Here is a 19,667-nt window from a genome sequence, read left to right on the forward strand (position 1 = left end):
GCAGCTGCCTTATTACGAACCTGGAAGAATGCCATGGAAGCTGCCAGACACTGAGTGTGCAGGGCAGCCCCACACTCAAGTACTAGGTTTCTCTGGGTTAGAGCTAGTTTTCTTCATAGTACCCCAAATAATGCACAATGCACTTGCTCACCACCCTCTTATACCCACCCAGTTCCCAAGCAGCCATCTGCCCCTCCCTGCAACACCCTCCAGTTTCTATACTGGGCATGATGTCCCATGGAATAGAATAACCTTGTAGCTAGTTTGGATCAGCTGTCATGGCCATGCTTCCTCCCAGCCTCTTGTGCACCTGCTTTCTGGTAGAGCGTGGGAAACTGGCAAATCATTGACCTAGGATAAGTGCTACTCAGCAATATTGTTCTGGTTTTGACTGTGATATAGCTAATCTACTTCCTAGCAGCTGGTACAGTGCTGTGTTTTGGATTTAGTATGAGAATACTGTTGATAACACTGATGCTTTAGTTGTTGCCACGCATAATGGTTACTTGAGCATCTTTAAGATTCAATCCCACATATTTTTTCTAAATCTCATTATTTTCTTTAGCTACCACATTCATTTCTGAATGGTTGGCAATACTATATCAGCAGATTTAACCTGCTCTCAGAGTAAGAGCTTCTGACCTTCAGATGAATAAATCAACAACAGCTGGATAAAAAGTCAAGCTCACACAAAATAATTTCCTGGTTCATAGCCATAATGGAAATCAATATGTATGAATATTCCTTTGCATACATGCTTTTATACATGGGACTAGATATCTAGGTTGACTTTGCAGCCTCTTCAGTGCTGTGCAGTCCCTGACTGCTTTGCTGATTTGCAGGCTCAGAGTACCTCGTGGCAGGACATGAGGACGTCCGAACAGGCAGACTCGTCGTCAACATGAAAAGCTTTGTCCATCAGTGGAAGTCGGCTCTTGGAAGAAAGGTCCTGGAGATTTTGAAAAGAGACTGCAACTAGATGTGCGTGACTGTTTAGGGCATTTATGCACAAAATGCAACAGCCTTCACAGAGAGAAGACCTCTAGGATGAAAACTGGAATGTAAGGAAATAGTGCCAAAATGTGTAGCGAGGCATTCAGAGTTCTAGGCACTGTCTAATTTAACCCTTTCTGGCCGATGTTCATTCACTCACCTGTAGCTTATTTGCCAGGGGCTCACCTGAGCCCAGCTCATCATTACATTGAGGGAAACAAAAGGAAGGGCAGACGCTTGTCTCACTCCAGTTGGAGCAACTCTTATGAAGCCACCAATTGCCCCATACTAAATTGCCACCCTAGAAAAGCAAAGCGTGCCCACAAGCTACAGCTGAGAAGCAAAACACCGCTGCCAGTGCCACCAACGTGGATCCTGAGTGACTTCCAGAGGCTCCTGGGAGATGCTGTGGGGAAGGCAACGGTCGCAGCAGTGGGCAGGACCTGGCAGCAGTGTGACAGTCACGACCGCTCTCTAGAAACATCCCCTTAGGTTAGGACATGGCACCCATCAAAGAGAATCAGGCACCACTTGCTTTTAACCTGAGCACCTCGCTGAAGGTTTTGGGGGCTAAATTCTCTGCTAGTCCTGGCCAAGACAGCTGCCAGAGTGGATCAAATCCCTCTGCCTTGGCACAAGCGGGACATGGGGCAGAGGCCAGCTGTTCCCCCACCGCACAGCCACAGAGAAGAGCCAGCTCCAGAGGGTGTAGCAGCTCCGAGCTTTTGTCCTTGAAGTGTTAAAATAATGAACCTAGCCCTAGTGTAAATATTTCGTAGTATAAAGCACTTTAATACCTGCCACTTCACGGTGTGGGAAGTCTGATTCTGTTGGGGAAAGAAAAGGTTGAAGGTGGCACATGAAAAATACTCCCTGAAACTGAAGCACTCCTGAAGACCCCCCTCCCCAAGCTGGACGGCATTAATGGTATAAAGGGAACGGCCAGCCTGGCACTGGCTACTCTGTATCTGAGGATGCAATCTGAAAGATAAAGTATTTGCACTGAAGTCCCAGCTTCAGACCAGCACTTGGACCCCGTGGGCAGGACTCCAGAGAGACTTCACAGCATGAGAAGAAGAAGAGACTTTGAGATAAAAAATGCAATTGCCAGAGGAGAAAAACTCTGCCTGTAAGAAGAGGAGTGGATGCAGAGAAATGGAAAGGACTCTCGTTCACGTATCACAACCCAGTGATTCATGGTGGGCCTGGAGTTTATTTTATTTTTATGTTAGTATTTAAAACAGAACATTCTATTTGTTTTCTCCTATGTTACTGTTTGCAATATATACAGCCATTATACTTCCTCTTTAACACCAGTATAGAATATAGCACAGTTTACTGCAGTTTTCAGCACTAAAATGTATCTTTTCTGTAAAGCATCTTTAAACCACACTGCATAGAGTGTATTTTGTTCATGAGTGCGAGGGGAAAGAAAAGGAAAACGTACAACAGCAGAAAAGTTACGAGTCTACCAATCCACTTTACGTATGTATTTTTCTTTCAAGGTCCTGTGGACTCACGAGAAAATGATGCTATTTTGGTAATTTGTTTTTATATCCTGCGTATGTAATAAATATATTATGATTTCAATGTCTTTGTCTCTTGTTACTGCCTACACCACTGGCAATGTGGTCTTCATGGTCTGTGCTAAAGAGCACAGCGAAGATGGACATCGGTGGGGAGAATCGTAAAAAAATTGGTTTGGTTGGAAAAGACTTTTAAGATCAAGTACAACCACTAACAAAATACTACCGAGCCCTCCACTAAACTATATCCCTGTCATGGGGGATATTTTCTGCTCAGGGAAGTAAAATTCACCATGTGGTAAAAAAGAAATGCCACGTGGAGGCTTATAAGCTCTTCTTATAAGAAAGGGAATTGTACCTAAGTATTTTCATAGCTAGCTAGATCCTTGCATCCGCACAGGCCTGATGGCTGAGCTGCAGAGCAGTTACCTGTGAAAAGCAAGCTGGAGATGGGAGAAGTCAGGTTCACTCCCTCCATTTGAAATTGTAAAGGGAGGGGAAAAATAAAAAGCTATGGGAAAGGAGTGCTGTGGCAAAAGGTCTATAAAACCAGCCAGAGTGAAGTCAAGCATCAGAAATGAGTGGCCAGGGGGTGAAGGCACAAGCCGCAGTGTGGGCAGCAGCTCCCTGGGCGGGTGGTTAATCAGTGACTGCTGAGGCACTGTGCTGTGGCAGCTCCCAGCTCCCCAGTGGAGCAGAGGGCAGGGACAGACTCCTCCTGTGGAGACACTTGGAGACCAAGAGCTTCCAAAATCTCCATTTTGATTTAAAATGTCACAGTTTTAATTGCTTGAGATGCTTTTAGCTTCATTTTAGTTTAATGCCATTAAAACTAAATTTGCAGTAAGTAGTTGGTTCATGTGGCATTGTGAAAGCTGGAGATGTGATCAGAGAGGTCTGCAGTCCCAGACAACTTGAGCATCCCATAGAACTGGGATGTCTCTGGTGGACACCTGTCCTAGCCTTAGGACTGGGTACTGATGATTTTATGAAGAAAATTGATTAGCTACCATAGGGTAAATCTGCCCATGGGAGATTCCTGTGAGGGTATTTTGGCTACAAGGCAAAATGTCCCTTTACTGATAGTGGGTGAGCTGGATTTCCCTTCATCCATACGAGAACACTCCACAGTGACAAGATGGCCAGGCAAGCCCCTCTCAACAAGAAACGCTTGTTTGGGCAGTAAACTTTTGCAATTGAGTGAGTTCATGGAAGCAGCCTGCCTGGTTCAGCTGTTTAATCCTATGTTACATGTATGAGAACAGGATATCTGTCCCTGTCCACCTGAAGAGTAGATTTATTGCTTGACAACTCCAGAAGTAGCAATACCTTGACCGGTCCTGCTGTGTGACAAAAATCAGTGTCAGGAAAATCAACCTGGTCGTAATCAGAACGTGCAGCAGCATCCACAAAAGGGTATTTTCTTCTGAAAGTATCTGTCTGGCCTTACAGGCAAAGCTAGCAGCTTCTCAGAGGCACCTCTCTGGACCATGTTGCTGCTTGCAAGAGGAGAGCAGAGGTTAATGCTTGGGTTTCAGGGACCAACATCGTGGCAGAGGCACTGGGACATGCAGTAGTTCTTCCCACAGCATCTCCATGCTGTCCTCATGCATCACCTCTGTCTAAATAACAAGTACTTCTCCACTGCAGAAGGAAGCATGGTGGAGTCTTCAACCATCCATTTTCCAATGCAGGAGGCTAGATGTAAGCAGTGGCTGGGAGTCAGTGATAGAGGCTAGGGCTAGCTGCCAGAGACCCTGCACTCCTGGGTGTCTGTCAGAACTGCAGGAGTGATTCTCAGCTGGTGACAAGCACTTGGACTGGAGGAGATAAAGCAAGTGTGTTGAAGCCAGCTGCCACCACAACACAGACACATGGCAATACCTACATATGATCAGTATACCTACATATGATCCAAACCTGTGTTCCTATGCAGCCTCAACAAGTTTTCAGTTCCTATTTGCACTCCCCAAGCCTAAATCCTGAGGGCTGACAGGACGAGGCACTAAGCCAAATGCATACACTGCTGTGCAAGTGAAGCTTTTATTCTGCTCATTATTCTTCACTAACGTGAAGTTGGACAACACTGCAGTCAGAGATGTGCCACATCCTCTCTCAGAAAGGTCCCCTTACACACCTGACTGCTCATTAATAAGCATCTGCAGTGGGAGAAGCATTCTTCAGCTCCGCAGGGCCTGCAGTACCCCTGGCCAGCCTATTCACCAGGAAGCAGGAGATGACAAGACAGAGGTGTTTAAGTGAAACATCTGCTTTCATTCTGTTTAAAAGCATTTTTCTCTTCAGACCAACTCAACAGACACCAACCGTGCCTACAGGCTGTGAGTGCAAGGAGGGACAAAGAGAAGCTGCCCACAGCACCAGCTATACTCTTCCCCACAGCAGCAGCTGGCTGCAGGGTGACTGGGCAGCCCGTGAACCCCAGCAGCATCTTCTCCACTTCTCAGGGGGTGCTACTGATGAGGACTTCCTCTGTCCATGACACCTCCCAGACCCAGCTCTGGCAGGCTGTAGAAGTGGTGTCCCCTCCTGCCATGACATGAGCTGGGAGAGGGCCCAAGGCTGCACTGGCTGCACGTGCATGAGGACTGTTGGGACAGATTTTGCTCTCCCCAGAGGACTACGACCTTCCAGTCACAGTGGAAAATTACAGTTGTGTTTAATATAGCTGCTCCAGTGGACTAAATCTTCTGGGATATGACCATGTTGCTGAAAATGACTGAACATCTGGTACTACCGGCCTGCCTAAATGGAAAGCTGGGCTGGTATGGGTAAACATAACAACTCAGGAACAAATAGCTGCAGTATATATTTTTTAAAAAAATCTTTATTTTTAGTTGTTGTGTTGACTTCAGTATCAACACTGGATAGAATAAACATCTCAGAAATGTCCAGTGGCTGCTACCCCAGCATCCAGAGGAGCCCTGTCTCTGATAAGGCAGGAGAAGATCAGCTGTCTGTGTGCCTTTGGGGCTGATGTGTTGATTTTTCAATGACAGTGTTTCCAAAGCATGCCCTTGCCCAGGGGGCACAGCATCTTGCCGCTTGTTTCCCACAGTTCAACACAGAAACATCATGAACGCTTTCTGTTTCTTCAAGGGAAGGCAACGAAGCCTCGGTAAGGCTCACAGGCCGGGAAAGATACTATATATGGGAAACTTTGTTGGCATATGAAAATGTTAGCATGGCCCAGAGATGCTCTCCATGCCCAGCTCAGGTCCAAGCAGAGCCACTCTCCTCACTTCTCCATCACTCCACTGCATCCTTTGGAGTAAAAATAATGCAGTGCTGATTGCAGATGTTATGTGCTCACAGGTGTGATGTGCTCATAGATACACAAGCCCAACAGGTGCATATAGTCCAAGGAAAAATTTGTCTTGCTCAAGCCTTGTTCCTGTAATACAATCTGCAGTTCAAGACATCTCCAAGACTTCTGGATACTTTCTCAGCAGCAGAAGATGTGTAGAAGTTTATCAGGCTGCTGAGAGGTCTAGGGAGAGTGTATGTGTGGGCAAAGGAGTGTGTGTGCGCATCTCCATGGATCTCCTCACTGCCTTATTTTTCAGACAATGTTTTCTCTACTTAGGTCTCTAAGCATCCCCTGACTGGGCAGACTGGTCACGCTGCTAGCAACACTTTCTCTGGTCTCTCAGTCTTATACATACAAGTCATATACACTGATTGAGCACAGAGATTTTAAGCCATCTGGAAATCAAGGCTTAAAAGGCCCTCAAATCTGTATGAAAATTGCTGAAAAGAATAAAATTGCTTCCTAAACCTAACATTAGTGAGGTTTTTCTGAACTGACTTGCTGTGGATGTGGATATGCACCCCTTTCACAGGTGCAAAATGCAGTCCAAATGCAGGCTCAGAACACATGCCAAGGTACTGAAACTCAGAAATAAACAACTAAAACCAAGCAACCATCCATTAGGCTAGCATTAACCTGGAGTAAAGAACCTTCCCCACTGTATTTCTCATGCCTGATATACATCCATCATCCCTATCTGTCTCAGTAGGAGACATTTCTAACATTATCACCTTTTTAAAGAGTAGACCTGTAAAAAGCACGGTTGCTCTCTGTCTCTGCTCTCCATCAGACCTTTCCTTTGTTTGTACAAAGTGCAATTTGTGTCTGGACCTTGAGCATTTGTGCAGTCTGCCTGCTGCAATATCTCTACTTGGGCTTTATCTGAATAACACCTGTAGAAGGTAGGGAAACTTTATTTCAGGTACACGAACAAGGACTGGAGATTTGCCCCACCTAACATGGGATGTCAGTGGCGAGTGGCAGTCATGCAAGGATCCTCTGATTCCCCTCAGGGTTGAGGAGGAGAGCCAGGAGCACCCTGAGGGGGCCATTACAACTGTCCAACTGCCCCACAGGGGCAGGGTGGGGGGCGGCAAGATGCATAGGTACTTTTGTAGCTCAAAGAGCTTCACCAAGATGTTCTTGGCAGAAGAGCAGAGGATTAAATCCACCCTTTGTAAGGGCAGAGAAGGTAAAGAGAGCAGAGGCCTAAGCAGGGACACCACCACTTTGGCAGCTGCGGGTAATGCAGGGACAAGGGACCCCAGTCACAGATGAGGAAGCCTCAGTCGTCACTGCCATTGCCCCTTGCTTGGCATGGCTGCCCAGATCTGCAGACCCTTCCTCCAGAGAGCTACAAGGAGTGGTCATTTCTTGACCTGCAAAGCAGGTCCTTGAAAAGGCCCCCAGGGCTGCTGGCAGAGGCAGCAGGGAGGCTGCCAAGGAGGCCGATTTGAGAGAGCCCAAGCCTGATCACTGCAACTCATGCAGCTGGCAGCCACCTAAGCAGGTTGAAAATGCTCACACGGAGCTGTGTGCGCAAACTAAACACAGCCAGAGCCACTCAGCAGAGCAAACAGTCCCCATCCACACCACCAAACATCTCCAAAACAGATATCTCAGGAGGGACACTCACCCTCGGCAGCCCTTGGGCCGGGAAGTTGAGAGGAGATGAAGTGGCGCAGGCCAGAGCCATGCCCAGAGTTGTGCTAACAACTTGTTGATAAAGATGATCACCTCCCAGCACCCGGAAAAGTTCCTGAAGACTATGTAATACATTCACATGTCTGTATCTCTGGAGAAGCTGCACATCCTGCCCCGTGACTTGGCCCAGGCCACAGCCAGCATCTACAAAGGCAGGAGAACAAAAACAACAACAAGAAAACAGAAGCCAAGTTATGCAGCAGAGGGGGAAAAAATATTTCCCTGGTCACGGTGGGTGACCGGCAGAAACCCTGAAAGGCTCTGTAAATATAATACAAAGCAGTCTGGACAAACAGCTGGACCTCAGCCCTCCAGGGAGCCCGAGGCCCTGCGGCAGCGCTCTGGGGACCCAGAACGGTAGTGGTGCCAGTGGGACGGGCCAGCACTCCCAGTCCTGCTCTGGGACATAAACAGGACGTCCCACCCCAGAGTGATACTGATCAGCTGGACAGGGCAGAAGAGGGAAGAGGATGGGCCCCTGCTGCGACCCGGTCACCTCTGAAATGACAAAGTGCTGTTGCAAATGACAAAATATTGCAAAGAACTGGGAGATAGAAGAATGAGGGGAGACGGTCTGAGGGATTTCTGCTGCAGACTGCAGCAGGGTCTGCTCTCCTACCCATGCTCTATGCTGGGGACTATTTAACACATTAAAAGCAATAACGACTGAATTCTTCTGAGCAAAAAAGCACTTATAATTGGATAATGTCCATGGAGCATCAATAGCTGTGTTGTCTAATGCCTGAAGGAAAGCAGGAGATTTTTTTTTTCTACCCACAAACCTATTATGAAGCTGACAAGGTCCTGATCTCTGCAATTCCCATTAATTTTACTGCTGGACTTTAAGATTTATGGCAGCTTTGTCTGACATTCATGGGGCAGACAGGTATTGTTACATGCCGGCATAATCCAGGTAGTAGGCATGGGTTGTTCTCCACAAATGACTGTGCTTTGGTCAGCTTTGGAAAGCTCCTAGATTTTGTACAGGGAAATACTAAATGAATGAGAATCACTTTAAATTCCAGTCTCCTTTTCCACCCTTAGGGAAGCTCTACACATGCCAGAGAACTGGGATGGTTGCTCATTCTGTATTCAAACAGCAGACAAGCTTAAATCCTTAGAAATCCTTGAATACCCAGCAGATGATGACATACAACGAGGACATACCATACCTGTCATTTAAACTCTCTGTGATTTGGAAAAAATCAGCTGGCATGTTCCTTCTTCTCCTTCCAGGAATCTGTTTTCTCTAGCTGTGCAGAGTTTGGTTGGTTTTTTTTTTCTCTTTCCAACATTGAAAATAAAGAGAAAACAAATAGAACTAAAATAGCAGCAGTACAAGAGAAAATACCATCAGGAGTTCCTGTTCACAAGGCTATCCTGGCATTTATCTGAGGCTGTTGACATGTTTAACAGCCATCCGGTCTCTGCCAGTTGGATGCCAACTTCAATCTCGAATCCACAACTGAGATAACTTTTCACTTCATGCTACGCTTTCTGCACTGTTGTTTTTCCTGTTGGTGTGAATTAGTAGTGTGGCATATTCTCAAGGACAGCTTATCCAAAGGCATCCTGAAAAATAAACCTACATGGCACATCCCTGAGTTTCCCTCACCTGGGGAAGCGACAATTTTGCTTTCACGTTATGTTGAGGATGTTTATTTTAAAGTGAATTGCAATGAAAAAGAAAAAGGCTATTGCTTTGCTGGTAAAGGACTGCAAGTGTTACCATTATTTTAGTACAGTTTCTGAAAATTTCTGAAATCATCAGTAAAATGAAGAAACATTTTCATTATCGTTTTCTGTAGACCATGGAGATACATCCATGGAAAAAGAATAGGGAGTAACAAGGGCGATGGTCTTCCCAATCACCCCTTCCCAGTGGGTGCAGCGGTTGCACCCAGCTTCTTGGCCGAGACCGATGCTGATTTCTATTCAGTGCTGCCCAAAGAGGTTTTGCCCCAAAGACTGCAGGGTCTGAGGTCTCCAGAGAGACCAGAGCTTCGAGGAGAAGCACTATCCCCCTTATCTTGATTAGAGGATTTTGTTTTCCTTCCCTGTCATTACTCAGGACTGGAGCAGGGCTGGACTTTCAAGGCTAGCCGTGCTCTCAGGGTCAGACCACCAGACCTCTCACTTGCCACTATCCCAACACAGGTTTGGCAGAAAGTGGGACAGCCGGTCCCCTTCACCAGCAGGCCACCATCTGCAGCTGACCAGCTGACACTGCAGGAATAGAGGCAGAGTCCACTGTGTGGCTGCAGGAACCTGGGTCCCGGTGACTCTATGTGCTAGCACTCAGCTTGCTGGTGACAGATTAGCTGCTATGAAATAAGACTGATAAGAACCAGTAATATATGCACCTAAGGCACTCAAACTCTATAGTGTTGAAGTCCACCCACCTTTTGTTTTCCAGAGCACAGGAAAGCCGTGGCAAAATGTAAGGAGTGGATTTGGAGCCCACCACAGTCCACTTCTCTTAGGCTTGGTGCAGGGGGGATCTCTCACTGAGACAACACAGAGGACTGAGATCAAGGATCTCAGCAAGGATTACCTGTTGGAAACCAGAGGTGCTGCAGGTCTTGATGCAAACAAGTGGTTTTACCTTAATGATTTGCAAGCTGCTGAGCACTGACCTCCACTCCAATTTTTTCCTGCAGGTTCTTGAATAAACACTGTTCTAATAATAATGGTCCATTAAGCTTATTGACTCATCCTTTCTTTTCCACTTAAGGAAATGAATTGGTCAATTATCTTAAGCGTCACTGAACTCAAAAACACAAAGATTCCTGTCAAGGAATCCGCTGTGCTACCTCTTATAAATTGAGAAACAACCTTCAGATATTAGCTCCTAGCCAACAGAACATTTGTGTGTGTTAGATATTGGTTTTACTGCTGCCCAGTCCTGGTGCTTTATGGTGCTTTCCACTGTAAACCCACTTGAACTGTGTGATTTGGCCAATGACTCTCACCTTCTCTCTCTTGCTGATCTGGTGGCAGCTCTGACCAGGCCAACGGTGAATTGTGTGTCTGTATGCTGTACCTGTCCCTTCAGCAGCCCTGGGAAGGTCCCTGTGGTATTGGTCACTGTCATATCTGTCATGTGGGAGCACCACAAGGGGATCTTAAAGCTGATTGTCTGTCACATTTGGAGGGCAGATGTTTGAAGCCAGCTTTGCACAGGCAGCAGTCCTGCTGTGGGCCATGATAGCAGGCAGCGGGGACTGCTGGCAGCCACAGTACCCAGGTGCAAGGTCAACACTTGTGTTGAGGGCAAGCATGGGACACTCTACTTTTACTGGGTTTTGGGGTGCCAGAGTGCTTCTATAAAGCTGTGACTGCAAGAAACAGAGACAGGGAAGGAGATGAAGGGAAAATAATGTCCAAATGGGACAGAGCTGATTGCTGAAGGCAGAAATGTCCCCTCTGTGCGTGAGTGCCATGTTTGATCATTGTTAGCTTCTCAGAAGAGACCATCTAAAATATCCTTTAAAAAGAGAAGAAAAGTGGCAGACATTGCTTGGTGGCAAGGACGAATCTATAGGAAGACATCAAGTATGGCGAAAAAACTGGAAGTGAGAAAAAAAGACAACTGCTCAAAAAAGACACCTCTAAATAACCTAGTAGAAGCTGGTATCCAAGGGCTTGAACACTTAAAAGAGCTGAATATCCATAAATCCTGTTTTACTTTCCATTACAAACATCCACTCACATTACAAAATGATGAAAACTTGCAGCTTCTGTATAGTGAGCACTTTCCTTGGCAAATCTGAGAGGTGCATACCTGTAGGGCAAACTGAGCAGCAGTCTCAGCACAGGTGTCCCAATGACTTGCCTCTTTCAGCTCTCCCTAGACCTAGATTAGTAAAAGGTGTCACTCCTTGACGAGTACCTTCTTTCACCTCTATCCCTAGACCATCAATGACACAATGTTGCCAGGCAAACTACAGTTCCCCAAAGGCAGAAATGATTTTGCCCCCATTACAAGCCAAACCCTGTAGGGTCAGGGGCCTGTTCCTGCCCGCAGCCATTTGGGTGCTGGCAATGGGAGCAGTGGGCTGGCTGGCATGGCACTGGCACCAGTGGGAGCAGCAGCCTGGCTGGCATGGCACTGGTACTGGTGCTGGGAGCAGTGAGCTGGCTGGCATGGCACTGGCACTGGTGCTGGGAGCAGTGGGCTGGCTGGCATGGCACTGGCACCAGTGGGAGCAGTGGCCTGGCTGGCATGGCACTGGTACTGGTGCTGGGAGCAGTGGGCTGGCTGGCATGGCACTGGCACCAGTGGGAGCAGCGGCCTGGCTGGCATGGCACTGGTACTGGTGCTGGGAGCAGTGGGCTGGCTGGCATGGCATTGGCACCAGTGGGAGCAGCGGCCTGGCTGGCATGGCACTGGCACTAGTGGGAGCAGTGGCCTGGCTGGCATGGCACCAGTTCTGCTCCCGGGCAGCTGAGGGCACAGCTCAGCTCCTGGGACCGAGAGCTGTGCCAAAAGCACCATGCTACCTGGTGTTCGGCGGGAGGCATGGATGGGCAGCCGTGGGCCTGCCATTTACATTTAAAGAATTCATAAAAATTCCAGGCCAGAGAGCTTCTGTGCAGTTTATAGCCTTGACATTTTTTTAATCACCCCCTGGCTTGTTTCTTTTTCCCTTTATAACCAAACAAACCCATATAAATTAGTATTTGAAAGTATGCCATTAGCAAGCTGGTCCTGCAGCTATGCAGTTCTCCTGCCACCCAGTTTCCCAATGGGGGGAAATCAACAATAAAGAACAAAGAAAAGAATTTGCTGCCTCATATTAATGACTGCTGTTTGAGGACAGCATTTGTATTTTAAATGAATAGCTAGCCGAGGACAAAAAGGTCAGAACTGCATTTTATGGTAGTGATAGAATAGCAGGAGAACACAAGAAAGGCGAAAGCTGTGAGCAGACAGGCGGAACACCACGCTCTGCTTGCTAGAGAGGTTGGGACCAGCGCCCAGCCATGCTGAGGCCACACGTTCAGGAGTCAAAATACAGGCATAGTCCTGCAAGATGGTGAGGTCAGTGGTGGGAGCAGAGAACCCTCACCTCCCAGACAAGTCAATGAATTCTGTGGTGCACAGCATGGTTTGGGAACCATCAGCTCAACCTAGTGAACCCCTCCAAAATCCTTCCCTTCTGCAAAACCATATAGATCAAACTCCTTGCACGTGGAATTTTTTCATCAGCTCTGATGCACTGAGTGTGCTCTGTCCTCTAGGATGCTGCCTGAGGATATGTGATAAGACCCTGCCAACATCCAGTGAGAAGACCTGTGCTTACATGTTGAGTGCAGCTACCTGGGAATGTGCCCGTTGCTACCTTAACATCTTCAAATTGCCTAAAGTTAAATCTAAATCAAGAAATCCAAATGGAATCTGATGCTGGTTCAAGTTTTCCTGCAAAACTTCAATGTTTATCCATGGGTACTGATCAATACCTTCAGGAGAACTCAGTCTGCTGGCCCTCTGAGGCTTCAGGATAAAGATAAGCCAGCATGGGACTATTTTAACCAATACTATGCAATGAGAATTAGATAGACACACCACAACTGATGATAAAGCTAGCCAGAAAGGAAAGCCAAAGCCTCCAAAAGAGCCCTGGAATCCCTGAGGTGGATGCCACATCAAGGTATTACCTGATCAGAGCAGCCATACTTATGGCCAACTTCTGCAAAGTTGCAAGAGGTTTGTGCAAGCACAAAGGCTTGTGCCACTAACCTGGTGTGCAGGAGGCCCATCACTCCCCTGGGCCACGAGGACTGATTGGATCCCCCTCCCAGGGCTGTGTCTGTGAGCTATGGCTCACTGTTGGGGTGCCAGGTCCCTGGGTGAGAGGAGCCATGCATAGCCCTGACACTCGCAGGCCATCTGCCCTCCCATGAATGTTTTGCTGCCAGGCTTTGCCCTTGGATGTCCTTTGACCTCCTTGCTGCTCTGGACTGTGGCACTGGCTCTGTGCAGCTTCAGCAAGGACTAGGTTGTCAGCAAAATCCCACTGGTACACTGCCAGAGAGAGGGTAAAATCTGGCACCCTGCCTCCACTCTCCCTTTCTATTTCCTGAGGTGCCCTTCAGTGCCCTCTCCTCCTCCTTTGTGGGCTCCTTTCCTGTTTCTGCTGTTACCTCCTGCTCATGGCACATCTCCTGGCTGCTTTCCCACGTGCTTACAGTGTCATGGTAGGTTCCTGGTGTGTTTGCACCCACTCAGGGCCTTCCTCGGAGGAGACATGTCATCCTCACCTCAGCTTTGCTGCAGCTCTGTCTCCGGGGCAAAGCTTTTTGAGGAAGAAGTAGGATACATTAAAGCTGAGTGACTGCTGAGCTCTCTTATTGACTATAATAAGAGAGAGAATAACATTTCATTAAGTGCATGTTTCTGCCAGTGTAACAAGCCCTTACCTGCAATTGTGTGTGAAGCACAAATGGCCTAAAGGCATCACACCTGAAGGGAAAATTCCAGTCCCTTCAATAACGTATTAACATTTTTAGCATGCATTCAAAATGTTTAATGCAGTAGGAAAAACACATGTTCTGGTCTCAACAGCCTTGATAATCCATAAGAGACATGAAAGAAGGTTGCAGACTTCCAGCAGTGACTCCCTGGCATGCATCTTTTTTTGAAATGTTCAAGCCAGGAGAGAAATCAGCAAATCAGCTGGAAAACAAGGATGGCTGAGCAAAGAAACATACCTTTTGAACCAGAGTAGTGCTGAACATATTCCTGGAAAGACTGACTGTATATCTGTGAGCTGGATAAAACCAGCCCTCTGCCATCCTGACCCCAACCCCCCCGTGCTTCTACTACAGCTGAATTAGCCAGCAGTTCAGAGATGCCTGAGAATTACTCTTGGCTTCTCTCCACGTCCTTTGGCTATGAAAAGGAGTAGCCAAAAAAAGTATCTCTTTAAATAGGTGTTCCCATGGTACAGGTTAGTCCTTCTGCTGAGTATAGCTGACAAATAACTCTGCTCCAGGCAGGGAGGGGTAGGAAAATGTGCTATTTCAGGAATCCTCATCCAGTGAGACTGGCAGGTTGTTAATAATGTCTGTGACAGAGCTGGAGGCAAAGTGGTGCTGCTGTTGGAGAAGGTGCAGGAGAGAGAAAGGTGACAGTCCTTCACCGTTTTGTTCACCCATGGTGGCATTCAACAGGCTGTGAAAAGCCTTGGCTCCAGTGTTGGACTGGTGCTAGCTGTATGGAGCACCAAATGCACCTGCAAGAATAGCTGGATGGCTGTCACAGCTTCAGGAGCATTTGCTGGGTGTCCTCATGTGCTATGGGTGACCGGTGATATCTGGGCATGATCTCTGGTCAGAGTCCACATGTCCCTTCCAGCTGCTGGAGACCCCCTGAGAGTAGGTGGCATCTTGTTACACAGCTCTCCTCTCCTTTACAAGCCCTGACATTGGCTTCTGGAAGCAAAGCAGATACTTTGGCCTTGATTTTTCACTTCTTAATTTAAAATATCAGTCAGTTTCTGACTTACAGATATCAATAGGAGAAAGGTGCATGGGTACAGTTAAACCACTTCAGGGATGCAACTTGCAAAGATGACTTAGGCTTTTGCCTTTTTTGCTGTGCTTATGCCTAGGTTTCACCAACCGACAGCCCAAAGGTCTGCCTATAACATCTTGAAATATTCCATATAAACTGTGCCAAAGTCCAGCAAAACTGATTTGCCTGGCACAAGCAAGAGGCTGGAAGCAGGAACTCTTGAAAAATGATAATAATGTCTCAAACTGTTTTTCCCTTAGCTGGGAAATCATTCTGCTTAAAATAGAACAGGTAGAGAATACAGAGAATTTTTTTAGCATTCCTTGAGCCTAAGCACACCAGCAAATTTTGTTCTGTTTTGGGGTGGGTGACTTGGAAAATCCTTTCAGCTCCATAGGTGAGTATAGGTAAGCTTTCCATTTTGCAGAAGGGAAAACACCAAGATTGCTGGCCCCTGGTTGCCCTTTCAGACTCTGTATCACTGTTGAGATGGAGACACACGATTTGCATCCATTTTCCTCAATGTTGCATTAATATGAATGAAATACATTTGCAGTGTGTAAATAGTGGACTTAACACAGCAGCCTCACTTGCATGAATAAGTCTTTTAAGTTCCTCTGACCTTTCTGCCCCACAGCCGCATAGATAAATAAAGAAAAGGCCTTATTATATTTGCAGTGGCTAAAATTAAAGGTCTGTGCTAAACCAAGTAAACGAAGCCTTCACACTTGTGCCCTATCACTTGCTGTTCATTAAATCCCTTGGCTTAGGCTCTGTAACCTGGTGGGAGAAGGCTATTCTGGGAGCATTAAAGCTGGAGAAGCAGTTACGTACTAACAATGGAGGGGGTTTTGCCAGATACAAAGACCAAAGGCTTGTAGCTGAAATGCTGCAGCCCCCTGACTCACATGAATAGTCAGAGAACACTTTATCCAGGGCTTTTTTTTTAGCTGTTGAGATGTTGATAAAGGAGAGAGAGAATCTGTGACAAATTCTAACAAGAAAACCCTTGGAAGCCCACCTGGTTTGAATATGGTCAGTTGGGATATAATGGTTTGAGAAGTAGTCCTGAGAGAGGACAAGATAGTCCTCTCTTGCCATCCATCCATCCATCCATCCATCCATCCGTCCGTGTGATGGTTGCCATGTTTTTTGGATAGAAATTAAAAAGATAGGAAAGAGAGGGGAAAAAACTACTCCACTACCTTCCTCCTCCCAAATTCCACAACTTTCTTGCCCCAAAGCTCCTGGTCCCTATCCTGCATGCTGCAGAGCTCAGACTTGACCCTCCTGTGCATCTCTGTTCTCTTAAGGCATGATTCCAGTCTCATCCACAGCCACCAGCTGGAGCACTGCACTGTGTAACCCCTCTTCCCCAAAGCCCTCTCACCTCCTGAGTCTGTGTCGGAGCTGCCCTCCACCCTAGAGCTCCCTACATCTCCTCCCTCAGGTTGCAGCAGTCACTCTCCTTTCTCCCCCCAAACCCCTTCAGTCCTCCTGTCCTCTATCCCAACCTTACTCCCCAGGCATTTGGAGAGCATGGCTGTTGTGCCCTCCTTCTCTTGTTGTCCCCTAACGCCATTTTCTCCATGGCTTGTGGAGTCACCAGCCTGCCCTTTGGTGGGCTCACAGACCCTGTCCCATGTCAGAGGATAAAATCCCAATCTGTGGCCCTGTGCATCCTTCAGGCAGCTCCACCAAAGCATGGTCTTACCATTCTATGATTCTAAGTAGAGCTAAAGTTCACAGGAGATGAAGACTAGAGCTGGGACATCAAAGTGCCAAATTGCTAACACCTACCTGCCTACACAAAAGACCTTGTCTCTCACTTGTCCTGACCTCCTTACTGCCCTCTGGACTCCACTCCACTGTGCTGGTCCTCTCCTCAAAAAAGCATTTTGCTTTACTTTAAGGAGTGAGAGAAATTGCAGGGCCTGGGCCCCCAGTCCTGTGCCCTCAGTCACTTGTAGTCAAAATTAGGAGCTGAAGAGCATGGTGGGGAAAGTGCTGGGGATGAGTGGGTTGAACACCCTCAGCATCCCTCATAAACTCTCTGAGAAACATGGAGCTTCCTGGAATGTTTCAAAGGCTCCTCTTCAAAGAGATTTAGGTACCTAATGGCTAAATCAGCTCTTGGTGGTTTTGGCAGAAGACAGGTGCCCAGTGCCACCCCCAGGTGGCTATCAGCTTCTTCCTCTCCTTACAACTTCTGGTGCTTTTTGGCTTAGTGCCTGCTCCCAGCAGACTCTCTCACCTGGCAAACTTTTGGGTTTGCAGACTCAGAGCAACTAAAATTTACTGTTCACACCTGGCTCGTAGCACACTCCTCCTCACAGAAATAACTCTGTGGCCACAACTCTTACCATGCCCTCACTGTGCTCAGCTCCCCATCAAACCAGAGTGTGCAGCCCAAAATAAATTCAGTCAAATTTTTTATATCATTCCAGTAATTCCTTAGGGGATGAGACTGTCTCAGCGTGGGGGCAGACAAAGAGCCAGCACTAATGCAGGGCTTCATCTTTTCCATGCTTGCTGTCCTTATGGCAGAAATAAGGAATATTTAGCTGAGCTAATGGGATTAAAAAGATGGGTATCCAGGTACTAAGAATTAAGGGAATTTGGGTTCAGAATGCTGTTGAGCTTTCTTTTGAAATGGCTGTGTAAATACACAGATGATTAGCAGATAGAGAACAAACTTCCACATTAGTAAATACAAAAATGGACTTGGCACTTTTCCTCAAACTAAAATGTTATGAATGTAGTGAAGTTTATTTGTAGGCAGGGCATTATCATAAAAGAACATAAACTTTTAGGACAGCCAGTTATCTGACATAATAATTCTGTCTTTACTCATTAACAAACATCAGCAAATCCATGCTGTAGGCACCAGTATTGGGAAGTGTTGGGTACAGTGGCTTCTTTGTGAACGAACAGTCTTTCTCTGAGAACTGGACCGCTGGTAATTAATTATCTCAATGTCTTTGATCTATTTACTTTGCACATATTTCATCTGTTTTGGTTTGTTACTTGCATTTCAATGATCTCTTACATTATGGAGCAATTCCTTTGGTTGGGAAAATTGCCTTTCCCTTTCCCATGGGAGCATAGCAGTGGCCGAACAGCTCCTCAGAGATGACAGGTCCATTTTTTACTTCTGTGAGCATGACTGCACTGATCTAAGGAATCTGCCCGTATACAGATGAGGAATTCAGTTTACTCTTATTGAAGCCTCTGAGTGCATTTATAGCAAAGTGCAAACTCTCCTTGGCCTGCAAAGCTATTTGCCTGCTCTCTCAGTTTTAAAGGCAAAATGGTAGGCAGGGATGGCAAAGGATCACTGTCATTAAAGATCTGTCTCTCATTCATCAAAAGAAAGATCATATCTATTTCTAACTACTGGTTAAACATTTGGTTGTATTTAACACAATAATTACAGTAAGATCGAGTGTGTATTTGATCTCAGATTTTTCCAAGAACAATTTTATTAACTATTACATGTTGTGAACTTGAGCCCTGAAGAGAAGAATCACTCTTTCTTTTGTTTTTTGCCATGACAGATAACAAACCCATGCCAATAGCATGGGATTTGAATACCACATTCCTTCTATCCTCTTCCCTCCAAATAATCTCAGTGTGGCTCGCTCTTTTCGGATTACTGGGAGTGGAACAGATTGGGAAGTTTTCAGCTCCTTCCCTGGCTGTTTTTTCCAAGTATCTGGTGGTTTATCTTTAACAATTTCTGTTATTCCATTATACATGACAGTAAAATCAGACTCAGGGATGGAATAGCAAATATTTTATGTATTTCTGGTTTCTATTCTAGAAAAAGGGTCAGCAAACGACTTTTGACTGGAACTATTAAAGTCGAATCAGAGCTAAATCAGAAAGTTATGTCACAGTGCAGTTTTAACTTACTACAACCCTGCCTGTTCCTGTGCAAAGCAGAACCCCATCTCAGACAAAATTGGCTCTAAATTGACCTGTACCAGAGAGATTCTGCTCAAGACAAAGAGCAGCTATGAACATGTTACCAGAAGATAAGTTTTGTCACCTGGTGACTGCAGGAGAGGAACAGCAGGACTCTGTTGAGGACATGGGAGCACAGGGTGAGCAAGCACAGGGAGCAGTGTGCTCACCCAAGTGTGCATGACCTGTGTGGGGAACATGATGGGGCTCCACATTCTCCCCATGCTGGAGCGAGGGAAAGCTCATGCATCTCTGAGGTTCATTCCTAAGTATTGGTAAAACAGTGCAAATCCAGAATCAGCAACTTAAACTAGCACCAGCCCTGACTCAAAGCTCCCTTCTGATTTTCACCAAGCTTGAAGTAAAATTTCACAGCCCCTAATAAAGCACATCTAATTTACTCAGAGGCACTTATCTAGCAAACCCCTAAGGCTGTAGTGATTGTGGGAGGTTCAGGAGAACTTTATTTTCTTTAAATCTAAACAATATCCAACGATATTTTGCAGTACATTAGGTGCATGGATGTTTTTCTCCAATACCAGAGGACAAATCTTCCCAGTGCACACTTGAACCTCTTTGCTTGGTATCTCCAGTAACATCAGAAAGAGCTTTTGGAGTTCTATGTCGGTCT

At 46.5% G+C, this 19,667-nt stretch overlaps 1 protein-coding gene across 3 annotated transcripts in view; it reads left to right on the forward strand.

The window, feature by feature from the left end:
- NTN4 (netrin 4) overlaps positions 1-2,583 on the forward strand; it is a 44,649-nt gene extending 42,066 nt beyond the window's left edge. For all 3 annotated transcript variants that reach the window (XM_062015273.1, XM_062015281.1, XM_062015289.1), the window contains exon 10: positions 843-2,583. In XM_062015273.1, the coding sequence (XP_061871257.1) occupies positions 843-979 (137 nt within the window). In that variant the 3' untranslated portion in view covers positions 980-2,583. The remainder of the gene's footprint in view (positions 1-842) is intronic.
- Positions 2,584-19,667: the final 17,084 nt, after the last annotated feature.

This window comes from Colius striatus, chromosome 1 (assembly GCF_028858725.1).
Source record: "Colius striatus isolate bColStr4 chromosome 1, bColStr4.1.hap1, whole genome shotgun sequence".
NCBI lineage: Eukaryota > Metazoa > Chordata > Aves > Coliiformes > Coliidae > Colius > Colius striatus.